The sequence below is a fragment of the Lipomyces tetrasporus genome (assembly GCF_029532465.1).
Source record: "Lipomyces tetrasporus strain NRRL Y-64009 chromosome Unknown POJ06scaffold_12, whole genome shotgun sequence".
NCBI classification, from domain to species: domain Eukaryota; kingdom Fungi; phylum Ascomycota; class Lipomycetes; order Lipomycetales; family Lipomycetaceae; genus Lipomyces; species Lipomyces tetrasporus.
In genome coordinates this window covers 645,425-658,737 of record NW_026611607.1, presented here as the reverse complement: position 1 = coordinate 658,737, position 13,313 = coordinate 645,425, and the positions used below count along the sequence as shown (strand labels likewise).

At 48.6% G+C, this 13,313-nt stretch overlaps 7 protein-coding genes across 7 annotated transcripts; 5 read left to right on the top strand and 2 right to left on the bottom strand.

The window, feature by feature from the left end:
* Window positions 1-75: 75 nt before the first annotated feature.
* Window positions 76-387, bottom strand: POJ06DRAFT_183873 (uncharacterized protein; the record flags this gene model as incomplete). The annotated part of the gene is made up of 1 exon (XM_056184762.1): window positions 76-387. A coding segment is annotated over one exon (312 nt), but the record flags the coding sequence as incomplete, so codon positions are not given.
* A 4,031-nt stretch (window positions 388-4,418) lies between these two features.
* POJ06DRAFT_286599 (uncharacterized protein) lies at window positions 4,419-5,514 on the top strand (the record flags this gene model as incomplete). The annotated part of the gene is made up of 3 exons (XM_056190228.1): window positions 4,419-4,577; window positions 4,657-4,840; window positions 4,932-5,514. 3 exons carry the CDS (start codon window positions 4,419-4,421, stop codon window positions 5,318-5,320), a joined length of 732 nt encoding a protein of 243 aa, XP_056040622.1. The 3' UTR covers window positions 5,321-5,514.
* POJ06DRAFT_262694 (uncharacterized protein) lies at window positions 5,270-6,140 on the top strand. The gene has a single exon (XM_056188787.1). It carries the CDS (start codon window positions 5,645-5,647, stop codon window positions 5,954-5,956), a length of 312 nt encoding a protein of 103 aa, XP_056040621.1. The 5' UTR covers window positions 5,270-5,644; the 3' UTR covers window positions 5,957-6,140.
* Window positions 6,141-7,456: 1,316 nt separating this feature from the next.
* On the top strand, window positions 7,457-8,692 carry POJ06DRAFT_283768 (RTA1 like protein-domain-containing protein; the record flags this gene model as incomplete). Its single annotated transcript, XM_056190128.1, has 6 exons — window positions 7,457-7,661; window positions 7,724-7,793; window positions 7,847-7,915; window positions 7,966-8,060; window positions 8,112-8,457; window positions 8,512-8,692. 6 exons carry the CDS (start codon window positions 7,457-7,459, stop codon window positions 8,690-8,692), a joined length of 966 nt encoding a protein of 321 aa, XP_056040620.1.
* A 774-nt stretch (window positions 8,693-9,466) lies between these two features.
* POJ06DRAFT_283767 (uncharacterized protein) lies at window positions 9,467-9,987 on the bottom strand (the record flags this gene model as incomplete). The annotated part of the gene is made up of 2 exons (XM_056190127.1): window positions 9,467-9,600; window positions 9,645-9,987. 2 exons carry the CDS (start codon window positions 9,985-9,987, stop codon window positions 9,467-9,469), a joined length of 477 nt encoding a protein of 158 aa, XP_056040619.1.
* A 748-nt stretch (window positions 9,988-10,735) lies between these two features.
* Window positions 10,736-12,470, top strand: POJ06DRAFT_286586 (uncharacterized protein; the record flags this gene model as incomplete). Its single annotated transcript, XM_056190227.1, has 2 exons — window positions 10,736-11,211; window positions 12,199-12,470. Exons 1-2 carry the CDS (start codon window positions 10,767-10,769, stop codon window positions 12,468-12,470), a joined length of 717 nt encoding a protein of 238 aa, XP_056040618.1. The 5' UTR covers window positions 10,736-10,766.
* On the top strand, window positions 12,407-13,007 carry POJ06DRAFT_40604 (uncharacterized protein). Its single transcript, XM_056190987.1, has 2 exons — window positions 12,407-12,696; window positions 12,746-13,007. The coding sequence occupies exons 1-2, from the start codon at window positions 12,508-12,510 to the stop codon at window positions 12,902-12,904; spliced, it is 348 nt and encodes a 115-aa protein (XP_056040617.1). The 5' UTR covers window positions 12,407-12,507; the 3' UTR covers window positions 12,905-13,007.
* The last annotated feature ends 306 nt before the right edge of the window (window positions 13,008-13,313 follow it).

The window sequence follows — 13,313 nt, the reverse complement described above, 5'->3', positions numbered from 1 at the left end:
CTGCGCCACAATATCGGAGCTAGGATAGGCAAAGGCCACAGTAATTCTCGGCATCGATCTCACCGGAAGTGTACCGGGTTGACGAGGTTCTCCAGGTGTCTCGTTGACAAAGGAACCGATGACAACCCAAACAATACCGAGGAAATATGAACGGAAGGTCTCGACCGGCGTTTCAGGATCATCAAAAGGAGAACGGACCGCACGGACTTCGGGATACAGCGAGCGGTACTTAACAAGACAGGCCTCGAGCCTAATATCAATCTCATATGCGTCCTGGTCCTGGCCATACGCGTAGGAACCCTGGAGCAGCAGCTCGATCTTCTGCAGGAGCTCGAGCAGGTGGTCGCGGTCGTGCAAAATGGTAGCCTCGCGTAGGACCTCGATGGCCTACGTGAGCGTCATCTCGCTAATGACTTTGTAGAAGAACTTCTCCTCCTTCTCGTTCCGTGCGATATCGTCGGCATCAGCAGCTTCGTGCATGCGCTGCATTAGATTCTCGCGATTGACAACGAAGACCTTCTGGACCTTGACTTGTCCGTCCTTCTCGTTGGCGATGTCGGAGTCAGAGCCCCAGTTGACGACCGATTCAACTTCCGGCTCGCCTCCGCTTAAGGTTTTCTCACCGTACACAGTGATCTAGACATGACGTCAGACTCAGGAACAATTTCGGCATAGTACCATCAATGAAATTGTAGCAATTGCGTAAAGATCTCAGTACAACCTCGGCTAGGTCCTTTCCACTTGATGCTGGAGACAATTTCTCAGCATTTCAGAATCTCGACGGAATAAGGCTTATTGGTCAACTCGATCTAGAATGGCCCCGCAGGTCCTTGAGGTTGTCTCCGCCATGCCCAAACGTCTGTCGGCGTGCGTACTCTGGGTACAAAAGTCGGTCATTCAAAAGCCTGCCGACCGAGTCACGACTTCAACAACAGCAAGATACGCAACGCGTGAATATCGCAGGAAGCAGTCACGACTTGTGAAACGCAGCGCATAATACGGTCTGAGAGGCCATTGGCGAGAAAACGTTGGCCGGACGGTCCCCGCAAGCTTGCCTTATCGGCTGTCAACCGACTAATTATCTTCTCGCGGAGTATCCGCGCTACAGTGCGCCAAGAACAAGCTGATGACACCTTTCCCACAACTGCGGTCCGACTAGTTATCAGTAGCAGAGATATTTCATGGAGATATCACTTTCACTCTTTGTTCACGCCCGCACACAGGCCTGCACAACCTCCTCCCAGTAAACATTCAGCAGACCAACGCCGCGCCAGAACCGCTGCCGGGAAGTAACCCAAGGCGAGACGAAATGAAATGAACGCCGACACTGCTGAACCGCGGCACAGACTCAGAACGGTCGACGGAGGTTAGTAGCCAAGATGCCAAGCGAGGTAGTAACATATTATAGCCGACAATTGAAATACGTGCTAATCTGTTAGCTTATCCGGACAATTTGCGATAGCCGACTGCTTCCCCGGAAAGGCGCGGGTGACTCTTTGCAATCATTGCGATAGAAACAAATGCGCCGTTCAGAATCAGTAGCGCCAATAATATTGCAATGGAAAGAAGCTTAGAGAGAAAGAAGGGGGGGGGGGGGGGGGGGTCAAGAAGTGCAACCGGTAATATACAGGCAAAAGCGACTATATCTTTCTTAGCTTGATGCCATATGTTTCTTCGTTGAACTGGGGTCGGGAGTTTTCCTCCTTCGTCGCCTGGGGCGAGCTAAAATGAGCGTGCGCATGCCATTATGCACTGCTTGTGGTCATTTATTCGTGTTTTTCGTTCTCATTAGTACCCTGACTGCCGTCTAGAGGATTTCCTCTCGTTTTGTTTCTTGACCGCTTATAGAAGTCTCTTGCAGGCGGCACCGGTAACGCAGATGCTGTATACATAGTCAACTGTGACATCACTCTTATCTCTTTCGTGCCGCGCGATATGCGGCTCGATTCTATTTGTCCACACGCGCCAAATTGTCCATAAGTCCTATTATAGCTTAGATGCGTTAGCAATTGATACGGCACCAGGCGAATGCCGCTGAGGGGGCCTAGCTCAGCAAAGGGACCATATGCAGAAGATTATGAGGAGACCTGCACTTTCCCAAACGTGGGGTCGGGATTTCACGCGATGCCAATTGCATTCACGTACGTTTGCTCAAGTACTCTACACTTTCGAGCCCAATGTACTACAGGCTAATCGGTGTTAAACAAAATATTCTGGAATTCTTACATTCAACATTTTGATTGCGGTATATATTAACTGCTTCAGAGGTTCGTAGAGGAGTGGAATACTTTGTTGCATTGAAGGTTTGAGAGCATATGGTAGCCTTCCTTGTCCATAGATTATATATAGACGATCTGGCTTTCAGGCGAATGCAAGCTTAAAACCGGGATACCTTCTTAGTTTTTGGGATTAATACTTTGGCCGACTGTCTAGTAGCGTTCAGTGTTGAGCAAACGAAGCGTGGGATAAATCTTTGACAATTTATGTCCATCTTGCCCTCTCATGAACAGGGCCAGCTGATATATTCGTTCACAGCCAGTTGCCTGCATTTGATTCAAGTGGTTTAAATTTTTGGAAGTGCACCTACCAGGCAACAGGGTCAAGGGGTTCAGGATTATCGAACCACTGGAATAGTTTTGCTCCATTGTGTGTCGCACTACATACCGGGATCTTATCTGTTCCCCGATTGCCTACTGAATGAGATAAGTTGTCGTGACCTGACCGGCGGGCTCCCCTAATTCAACTCAGTATTTAGTATTTATCAACGCGCGTCATAGAACACAAGTGTCTCATTACTGATATGACAAGTCTCACAATGGACGAAAATTTAGCTGTTTCAATACTTTCGTTTCCAATTGGAAATTACGGACTACGCTGGGAAGCGCATTGGTCGGGCCACTTGCTTGCTCCAGGAACCCTAAGCCAAGCCTGGGCTTTACGGCACGGCGGTCATTTAAGTTGCCAGATTCAATTGAAAAAGAGCGATGTTCGACGAAGGAGCTTCAGAATCCCATCATGACACAATTGAATGACTCTGACAATAGTCTATGGAAATAATCCGAGCTGAGCTCCATCTCCTTAAGTCCGCAAATTAAACTATGAAGAATGTTATTTGCAGACAGGCGAATAAAGGTAGTAAAGGTCGAGAGGTCGCTGTAGTATCCCGACCATGTCGACAATTAAATACCAATAGCCAGGAACCAGACTTCGGTCTATCCACATCATTGTGTGCCGACCGGCCCGACATGACGATGGTAATGGTCGTAGGAGTATCCACGGTTGCACATCCTACTATACTATCTATACAAATCTCAGGATGAATAAATGGAGAGCGAACAAGGCCGATAATTAACAAACGCCGAGAAGGAAGGTGCAATCTCCGTGCTCAGGCTTGGGGTACCAACATTTTGCTGCCGGCAGAAAACCCTACGTAATCATCCGCCTCTCGCCCACCGAGATTATGAACCCTAGGTCACGGCACCAGAGAATATCACTGAATCCACTCGATATTGCGGTCGACAACAATCGTGGATTGCTTTACGTGGTTGGACGGGAATACTTTCTTACGGTGATTGCAAAAGCCAACCGCCTCCCGCTCAGGCGACCGCTCCGGGAATCTATCACAACCAAACTGCTAACGATTTTTATAGCCAGTGTATATACGCCAAGCTGATACGGTATGAATGGGCCCTGCGCATTGGTCTTATCATTCACAGGCGCTTTGACGCTACAGTCTACAAGCCCAACAGGCACTTAGACCAATTCTTGTTTACTCTGTGACGCAGCACGATATGCTATGACATGATATCGCGTCAATATGGCAAAATATTGAGATAGCAACACTGGGAACGCAATAACGTTCAAGCCGACGTCGAGACTCATCGACGCGGAAATGGCCCCCAAAATGCTCCTCATTTTTGGCAGCCCGGCGGATTGTGTTGCACCGCACCTGGCAAGCCCAGCCTGGTCGTGCAGGTGCCGAGAACGGCTCTTAGCTTTTCGCTAAACCTCACCGCCAACTTCGGCATGTTCTGTATGGGTCATATTCACGAAGATAAGGATTACTGAACTCGTATGCAACAGAATTACTCCAATCGGGTTAGCATTATGCGGAATAGCTGCAGAGATATCATCGAACAGACCAGGACGTCTCTGTCAAGGAGCGCTATCACTGCCAACTGACACTACCTGTCAAAAGCCCACTTTTTCTGAAACTCTGAGATAGGAGATCCTTTGGCCGGGTGTTATCGATGGACTGATACAGCGAGTTGATAGCTGTCCCACAGTTTTGCTATTATATACAATTGTCCCGTAGCCCGAAATGTGTACTGGGATCAGCAGCAGTTGAACATTGTCACATTCCCATTCAAAGTTCGCGACTGCTTGTCACTGATTATAATTCATCTCTAACAGTATAGATGGCTATTGACGACGTCGAGAAGAGGGCACCGCTTTCCTTAAGCACTGTCGCAGTTAGAGACTTCGACTCACTCTCGAATTCCAATAGCGGAAGCATCGATGGCACCGAGAAGAAAGATTCTGGCAATGTCTCGTCTCAATATCTCCACGATCGAGAAGTGATTATCGACCGTATAAGCAGTTTGGCCGACACTTCTTCCTACATTGCAACTTAACAGGACTCTGCTGCTTTCGGAGCCGAAGAAGAATATCAACGGATGGACGATCTCAAAGTACAGGTTCTTCTTCATCACCCTGGTATCGTCATTTCTTTACTTTTTCATTCCGAACTACCTCTTCACGGCTCTCAGCACCTTCAACTGGCCGACATGGATCGCTCCGCATAACAAGCATGTTGCCTTCATTATGGGTTCGCGTATAGGTACAGGATTCAACCCCTGTCATTAACTACTCGTCCCCTCTTGTCCTTCCCTTCTTCACCACGGTAAATCGCTATATCGGAACCGTCGTAGCCGGTATTATCATGCTCATCATGTTTTACAAGAACTACATGTGCTCGGCGTACATTCCTCCCAACACGGCGGATGTATTTGACCGATATGGAGAGGAATATAATGTCAGCAAGGTGCTCTCGAACAACCGTCTGGATGTTGATTTGTACAAAGCGTATTCGCCGCCCTATATTTCCGCGGGTAATTTGATGTCGATGGCCGTGTCTTACATGATCTACACGTTCGCGTCTGTCTACATCTTGTTGAGCGAGTGGCGAATTATCAAGGAGGCAGTTGTGGGATTCTACACGAACTTGCGAGATCGTCAGATGGCGAATTACGACCGGTACAACGATCCGATTTCGGTTATGATGCGCAGCTATCCCGAAGTTCCAGACTGGTGGTTTTGATTGTCCTCGTGTTGTCCATCGTTGTCGGTTGCGTCGCTATGGCTGTCTATCCGACCACAACGCCAATCACAATCTGGGCTCAAAGCTGCCGCCGCGAGCAGTCTTCCGAGCACAGATTCTCGCAACTATCATTCAGATTTTCTGCACTGCGGGCGCGCTAGAGTTTTTGGTTCAGGGTATGCCCGATTTCAGCAGCTGGACCCAAGAATCCCGCTTCGTGTGCACGTTCTCCCACGCTCTATATGCCGACTCTCTCCTGCTTGGCGTTGTTGGTCCCACCGCACATTCGATGTTCTCTACCCGACTCTCAAGTGGTGCTTCCTGATGGGTGCGTTACTCGCCGTCCCGTGCTTTTACGCCAGAAAGTATTTCCCGAACCAGCTGCGCTATGTGCATCCGGTGCTCTTCCTCGGTGGCTTCTTACGATACGGCTCTACGTACAATCTTTCGTACTACACGCCTGGTTTCTACGCCGCGTTCGCGTTTATGTTCTTCTTGCGTAGAAGGTACTTGGCCTGGTGGGCAAAGTACAATTTACATCTTGTCGTCAGGGCTGACCGCCGGCGTCGCATTCAGTGGTATCTTGATCTTTCTGTCGTTACAGTACAGGCCCAAGAGGCTCATATGGTGGGGTAACACGGTGCAGAGCAAAGGTGTCGATGGCAAGATGACTGCGACGTTGAAAACTGTCCCAGAGGGAAGTTATTTTGGTATTGCTGATGGTAAGTTATGTGGGAGCAGGTAGCCGTGTCTGTCGTTGTCTCGCGTAGTTAAAAAATCTTGGAATAAACGTGTTAATGGGCGTGGGCAACAGTGTCACGTTAAAGGTGCATAGTTAGATATGCTTATGACTATATCCTCCAAAGCTGGGGGCCTCAATAATTTAATTAACGTTGACGCGATTGTTGTTTAAAATTAGTCTCCGCAGCGAATTTGTGTGGGGGCTCCGTTATATGGAATGATGTCATTCATTGGTGGTGCCCCGGCTGAGATTGGATCACTTTTGGTATGTGATGGATATGATCCCAAGGGGGCGGAGCAATGGCTGATCCCCCGGTAGACAGTCAGCCATACAGACGACAGAATCTAATCGGCATGATCAATGCCAGGAAAGTTACAACTTAAGAATAGTCCGTCACAGTGGCTTAGACTTGGAAACAGTACAGTGGTTGCATATTATTGTAGTCTCGCGGTTCACCGAGTACCAGAGCCCCGGACATGCTGTCAGCCGCGCTGACACGGGTGTCGAACTAGTGAACGACTACCTCGATGCCCAAACTAAGAATATCCTGCAGGCAAAATATTGGAAGCCTCCGATGCAATTTATTCGTCATTTGGTGTTACGATTAGTCATGTAAGGCAAAGAATAAGTTATCCTATCTATTTTGTCTCTTAAAGCCTTTGAAACCTAGATTTCATTGTCTGCCTAGCTGCCCAGAAGCACACGCTGGCACATTCGACGGTAACAGGCATTTACAATAATGGTTGTAAATGAGCATGCCGCCATTACAGTGCTGATTCGTCAAGCCTAATGATACTATCCGTAAAAATGAGTACGCGGCGTCCAGGGTTCCCAACACAGTAATAACTCGGATTTCGTGACCGAAACAGAGATGACGCACTGTGCGTCGTGGTACCTCGACGCGCGTATTACCCGGACCGGAAGGTGCAGAAGATTAAACTCATTAAGGTAAACTTTATAATACAATATGACCCTTCGGATGTTCTTATTGGATACTTCCAACCCTGAACTAAACTTGCACGTCTCGCAATTCATTTCGGATGCCTATCGATTGACCGGAACAATGGCCGCCGCCTCATGCTTTCGGTCCGAACTCTAGTCCGAGACGCGCGTTCGCGCGCATCACTGTCGACTGAGTCCTCCTCACCTGCGGAGCATTAGTTCCACCGATATTTTTGTCGACCGGTAGCAGGGATGTAACAATGTCTACGTGTTTGTCAGTACTGCGTCGCATGCACAGCCGCGCAAACAATCTCTCGTCTGGGCTTAAACGGCACGAAGAGCAAGCAGCGCGATGCCTACGTACTGATGCCAATAAATACAGGACCAAGTTCCCGGGGTTGCAACTCAACACAACACAAAGATTCATAGTCAATTAGGGATAGCTGGCCGCCATGGACCGTAATGACACCATTCCGACCGAAGATTGCACTTTGGAGACGTGCCCGCTTGAGCAGGGACTGTTGAATTATCTCCCAAATGTCGGCGCAAATGCGTTCTTTGCCGCCTGGTTTGGTGTCCTGCTCATCCTTCAGATCTTCCACGTTGCCAAATACAGAACATGGGGATACTTTGTAGCTATGTTTAGTGGACTTCTTCGTGAGTTAGCCTTTCGTTGGTTGCGGCTGTTTATCTTGACATCTTCTAACTTCATCCTCTAGTTGAAATTCTGGGTTATGTCGGCCGCATACAGATGCACTCCAATCCTTTCACCATGTCTTCATATCTTTTGTAAGTCAACTCACTTCTAGTGAGTTTTAGTTGGTCTCTCGCTAACGTTGCAGGTACTTGGTTTGCTTGACCATCGCGCCCGCTTTTTTTGGTGCGGCCGTTTATCTTTGCCTCTCTAGAATGTAAAATATCTTCTGTTGCCGCAGTAATGGTCGTGGGCTGACTTATTTAGTATTGTGGTGTACGGCGAGAGCATCTCTCGGTTCAAGCCCAGAACTTACACCCTCGCCTTTATTGGGTGCGATTTCTTATCGCTCGTTCTTCAAGGTACACTTCCGTTCGAGAATCACCAATATTGGCGGCTAACATCATCCACAGGAGCCGGAGGTGGGCTCGCATCGACGGCGGCTAATTCTGATAGCTCGACTGAAACGGGCAGAAATATCATGATGGGTGGCCTCGCGTTTCAAGTCGTGGCTACTCTCATGTTCATGGTGGCGTCCGCGGACTTTTGGTGGCGAGTACGGCGAGCTGGTCCCGATGCGCGGGATCCCAGTCACGAGACACTGAGAAGAAGCTTGAAATTTCGCCTGTTTCTCTGGGGCCTTGCAGTGGCTGTCACCTGCATCTTTACCAGAAGTGTCTTCCGAGTCGCGGAACTTAGTGAGGGTTTTGATGGAAAGCTTGCAAACCAGGAGGTCACGTTTATGATCCTCGAGGGAGCGTACGTATTTACACATTTCGAACCTGTATTGATGCAGTAACTAACCGGTGTTAGAATGATGTTCATCTCTTGCACCGCACTGACATTTCTTCATCCGGGATACTGCTTCCAAGGAAGCTGGGGCGCCGCCAACTTCAGGCTTGGTCGTAGCAAGAAGGAAAACGATGGCTTGCCGTTCTCAGATAAGGACGGGATTGTCGATGGCGGATCAGAGTCTTCCAAAGAGACAGTGTGACAGCCTGTGATGAGTAGGTTTGGAGTGGCCACGTCCAAATTTCATTCAATTTGCTGTTTAACTGGTGGTCAGTGGTCCCACCTTGCGCCAGCTACAAGTCTGGAGAAGCATGGAATCATTATGGCACACGGGTTATGTTGGAGGGCAATATTTAGATAGATATGCCATTTTCTAGCATTGCGCAATTTATATGCTAGTATGATAGGAAACACGTTCCAGGCAGACTGCTGCGGCTCGTAAGGATCATGACGTCAGAGCCGCGTTTGTGAGAGGCTGAGCCGAGGTTGGAATAATTCCAATCGTTCTAGTCCGTCGCAACATCATAGATGTTCAGCCTGGATCATGATTACCATTTGCAGCCCTTACTTAGCCAGCCTCCTTGTTGACAAATAATAGCAAATCCGAATGCATTCACGAGAACCTCCAGTATTGTCCTATTTCCGATAGAGTCCTCATAAAGACAGCAATGTCATTGTCTTTAGTAAACTATAGGGCCCATGGATATCCCACCGTACTGATCTCATCACTGTGAATCTCAAACTGTTCTTCCGATCCGTATAGGTCCCCTTCTTTTAGATCTGGCTGATAACGTAGGTGACAATTAAAACCTGCAATTGCCTTTTCGGGGTATTTATCTTCCCAGAACCCTCGTTCCAACACCATTAGATAGATCAATCACCCGAAGCATTCAACCTGACGATGCACAGCGTCTAGAGCAAGAAGGAAAGACTCTCAGATTCTTGGCATTCGGCATCCCTATCCGTAGTGGTCAAATCAAACAATTTTTATTCCGGAGTCGTGATACAACGGTTCTTCACCGCGTTGAGCCCGCCAGTAGTTCGTCGATTCGAATATCTCATGGCAGCCCTTGATAACCCAGCCCCAATTCTTCACGAACGCTTCCGTGACTTCCCAGCCATTGGGATCCACGGATCGCCCCAGACTATAAGACCGATCCTTTCAGGACTTGCGCGACAAAATTTCATGATATCGATGCAGAGCTGTACGTAGTCAAACAAGTCGCCTGCTCTCACTAGATCATCCCCTATCGTAGGTATAAGGAACATATCTAGCCAAGGATGATGGGGAATGGTGCGCTGCAGGATAATTGGGCGAAGGCTCTGCGGTAGGGAGGGGTCAAGACGTCCAGGATTCATGGTACTGAACGGCGACACAGCTTCATCTTGCATGCACTCCATTTTGTCAAACCAAAAGTAAAAAAATGTCATCATAGCTCGGAAAACATTGAACTTAACTAGAGTAAGGAGATGATCTGCTTTTGGAGAGCCGAGCATAGTTGTTAGAGGCACATTCTTGAAAGTAAGTGGATATTTTCTGGATATCTGCGAATTTCATGTTGCAGCACCAAGCAGGACGTTTGATTTTTTGGGGCCGTATATTTGACTGCACACGTCCACGCAATTGTTTGATTTGCGGGTGCAGATTCTTTGGTTGCACCACCGGCTGTGCAATCATGACCATGCCATAATTTTGATTTCGAAAAACTGTTCTGCCGGACAGCTTCAAACATATGGTTGCTCTGTGACTGTACTCGCTTGCGTCTTTCGAAGCTGCTGACAAAAGCGGCGCGATACGACAATCATCAGCATTCACTGTAAGCTCTCTGATTCAAACGGTTCTGCAGCCTCCTTCGCTCTGCTGCGCTGGATAAGCCAGTCCAGTCATCTTCGGCAACAATCTCTGCCAAAGCCGTGAACAAAAGTCAGTTTTCTAGTGATGTTTGTTGCCGTTGAAGGAGTCATGTGTAGATCCTGATCAGTAGTTTCCCCGATTGTGTCGTTGGGTTAGAAACCCTGGAGGCACCCTGAGATTGGTCACGTCAACACCACCCCCCACAGCAGATTGCGACGAATGAAACTATCTGGAGATTTGGTCTTGGTGGCATGATAGTCTTCTGAGTGCCCGAATTAAGCCAGAGTAATGAGCTGCACGGTTGGATCCATTAACGTAGCGACGATTCGGCTCGTCGGGAACCTTACGACGCGGGTACGCAGTGTTAACGCTCGAAGGGCCAGGCCAGGGCCTGGTCCTGCGCGAGCATGGGCTGTATAATATGCGGCCGGACTGGGAGGTTGTGACCTGGCAGTTGGTCGACTGGCTGGAGTCGTATGCCGCTACTCTCCGCCATGACGATGGCCTCGAACTCGACCTACAGCGGATCGCGGTAATTGTGGCCAGCATGGGCGGATACTACGCGCTCCGGGCGGCCAGCGACGCACGGATTAAGGCCTGTGTCGCCATCGATCCATTCTACGAGTGGGACTGTGGTACACGGCATATCTCGGGCTGGTTCATGAATACCTGGACCAGCGGCAGACTAACAGAACGCACCATTGATCGCGTCAATTCGCTCTGGCATGGCCTGGAGCACACAGTTGCGGTGGGAGGTCGGGCTCACCCAAGCCTTCTGGGGCATCGAGCGCACGGCCATTATCTTGCGCGAGATGAAGCGGTACTCGCTGCAGGGAGGGTTTCTGGCGCCTGGTCCACTGTCCCGTGTTGGTGTCTGGTGCAGGCAAGAGTCTGTACTGCGACACTGAGGAGCACACGATGCGCCTCTTTGCCGACCTGGACCATCTGGGCGAGCGCCATCGGAGTCTATGGCTCCCCAGCCTGCCCGAGGATGGTGGGTTGCAGGCCAAAATTGGGGCCTTTGACCTGGTCTTAGAAATGACGCAAAAGACGAGCACCCAAGGTGTCGCACGAGGCCGACTCCCTCGTCCTCTCAAACGATTCGGAATATACCGACATGACCGCGGCTATAGCCGAACGTGGAACGTAAATTTCAAGAATGGTAGTCATGAATGCAAGAAACAATCTGTCCAATGTTGGGACGATAAGTTAATCTGGCAATTGCGTACATGTTTACATGTCGCGGGGATGATTGGCTGGTTCAGCAAGGACGCAAAGGACGCGCTGCAAGCTGCAAGCTGCTCAATGTCAGTGAGCATTTTCAGATGGAAGGGATAGTAAACCTGCCATCTTGGATCAAACTGTTATCAATCTGATATATGAAAAGCGAGAAAATCATAAGTTGCGACCTACGCTGAGGTTTCGGCATGCTCCCGAAATTGGCTTGGACACAAAGGCAGCACGCTCCCGATGGGTTGTTGACTGCTGCTGTAATGTGACCCATTATTGTTGTAGTGTAGGACGGGAAAGAGTGATGCAATTATGGTATATGTTCGAGATACAACAAGTCCTTGAACACGTTGTTACTTCGTTGTTGATTATACGAAACAACTTCAAAAATTGCGTTGCCTGAACTTCGATCTCACAGCGGAGAGGAACAAGCCGCAAAGTTTCTCGAAGTCGCCGAGGACTATGATATATTAGATCTAATTGGGTACTTCAATGGCGATAATCATGTTCAATTGACAAATAGTGTCGATTCATCGCCAGTAGTTTGCAAGAGCGCGGGATTGTGAACTGGAATCCAATACATTATCGAGGTCGCTGTCAGGGACATGTAATTAACCTGGCAGTGCAAGCCTTCTTATTCTCGAAAGATAGGGAGGCCTTAGACGAGGCGCTGCGACAGGCGGAACAAGACGAGACTATCAACATTGACGACAGTCTGGCTAATCGCATAACGTCTGCAAAAGCGGCGGTCGGGCGCCAGATGGGCGCTTTGGGAAAATTACACAACCTTGCGGTGCATATTCGAGCATCCGAACGCCGATATAACCGGTTCAAAGGAGTTCCTGGTCAAGCTCTCGCTTTGGATAATGATACCAGATGGAATCATGGTATTTGATGCTTGTTTACGGCTTTGAAGTCCGTACTGCACTTCAATGACAACTGGTATACGGAAGTCAAGGAAGACTACCTGTCTCCGGACGACTGGCGAACCTTGGAGGAGACTGCAGATTTTTTTGCGGCCCTTTTATCGCGCAACGTTAGAAACAGAAGGAGATATAGCTACACTTGATAGGACAGTGTATACAATGGATATCTTGGTCAGACAATTTAGGAGGTCTAAGGTCAAAACCCAAAGACAGAATTCTTTAAATAAGCTAAAGAAATTTATAGGAGAAAGGTCTAAGCCATCCGTTGCTACTTAGTTGTATTTTGACCGCCTGGTATACTTTTGACAAATACTACAGTATGACAGATGTGACTTCAGTATATGCTGCCGCGATCATTCTTCAGGCAGAATTGGGACAGCATATATCACCAGAGTGCGTTTGATGCGGTTGAAAACCTCTGGCAAATTGAATATAAGATAAGGCCACTGTTGATGTCTCAGACTCTAACGATTCAGATGAGCGTTCGATGAATTTGCACGCGACCTCGATGTGACAGCAAGCACTATTACTAGTGATGAGTATGAATTCTTTGCCAATGATACATCTTCCGGAATTTCTGGAACAGCGCTCGAATGGTGGCTTGAAAAATGCCAAGGAAAACTTATCCTACACTTCAGAAGATGGCAATCAATATTTTATCGATACCAGCAATGTCGTCCGAACCAGGGCGAGTCTTCTTCGGCGAACGATATTTTGGCATCGAGCGAGACTTGGTGCGGCAAATATTGCGCGCAGTGAGTGCTTAAATAGCTGGCTACGAAGTAACATAACTGCCGGACTTGGAATTATTC

Coding starts and splice junctions, on each gene's coding strand:
- POJ06DRAFT_262694 (XM_056188787.1), top strand. CDS start 5,645: ATGGGTGCGTTACTCGCCGTCCCGTGCTTTTACGCCAGAAAGTATTTC.
- POJ06DRAFT_40604 (XM_056190987.1), top strand. CDS start 12,508: ATGACAACTGGTATACGGAAGTCAAGGAAGACTACCTGTCTCCGGACG. Junction 12,697..12,745: donor GACAATTTAGGAGGTCTAAG/GTCAAAACCCAA, acceptor AGAAATTTATAG/GAGAAAGGTCTAAGCCATCC.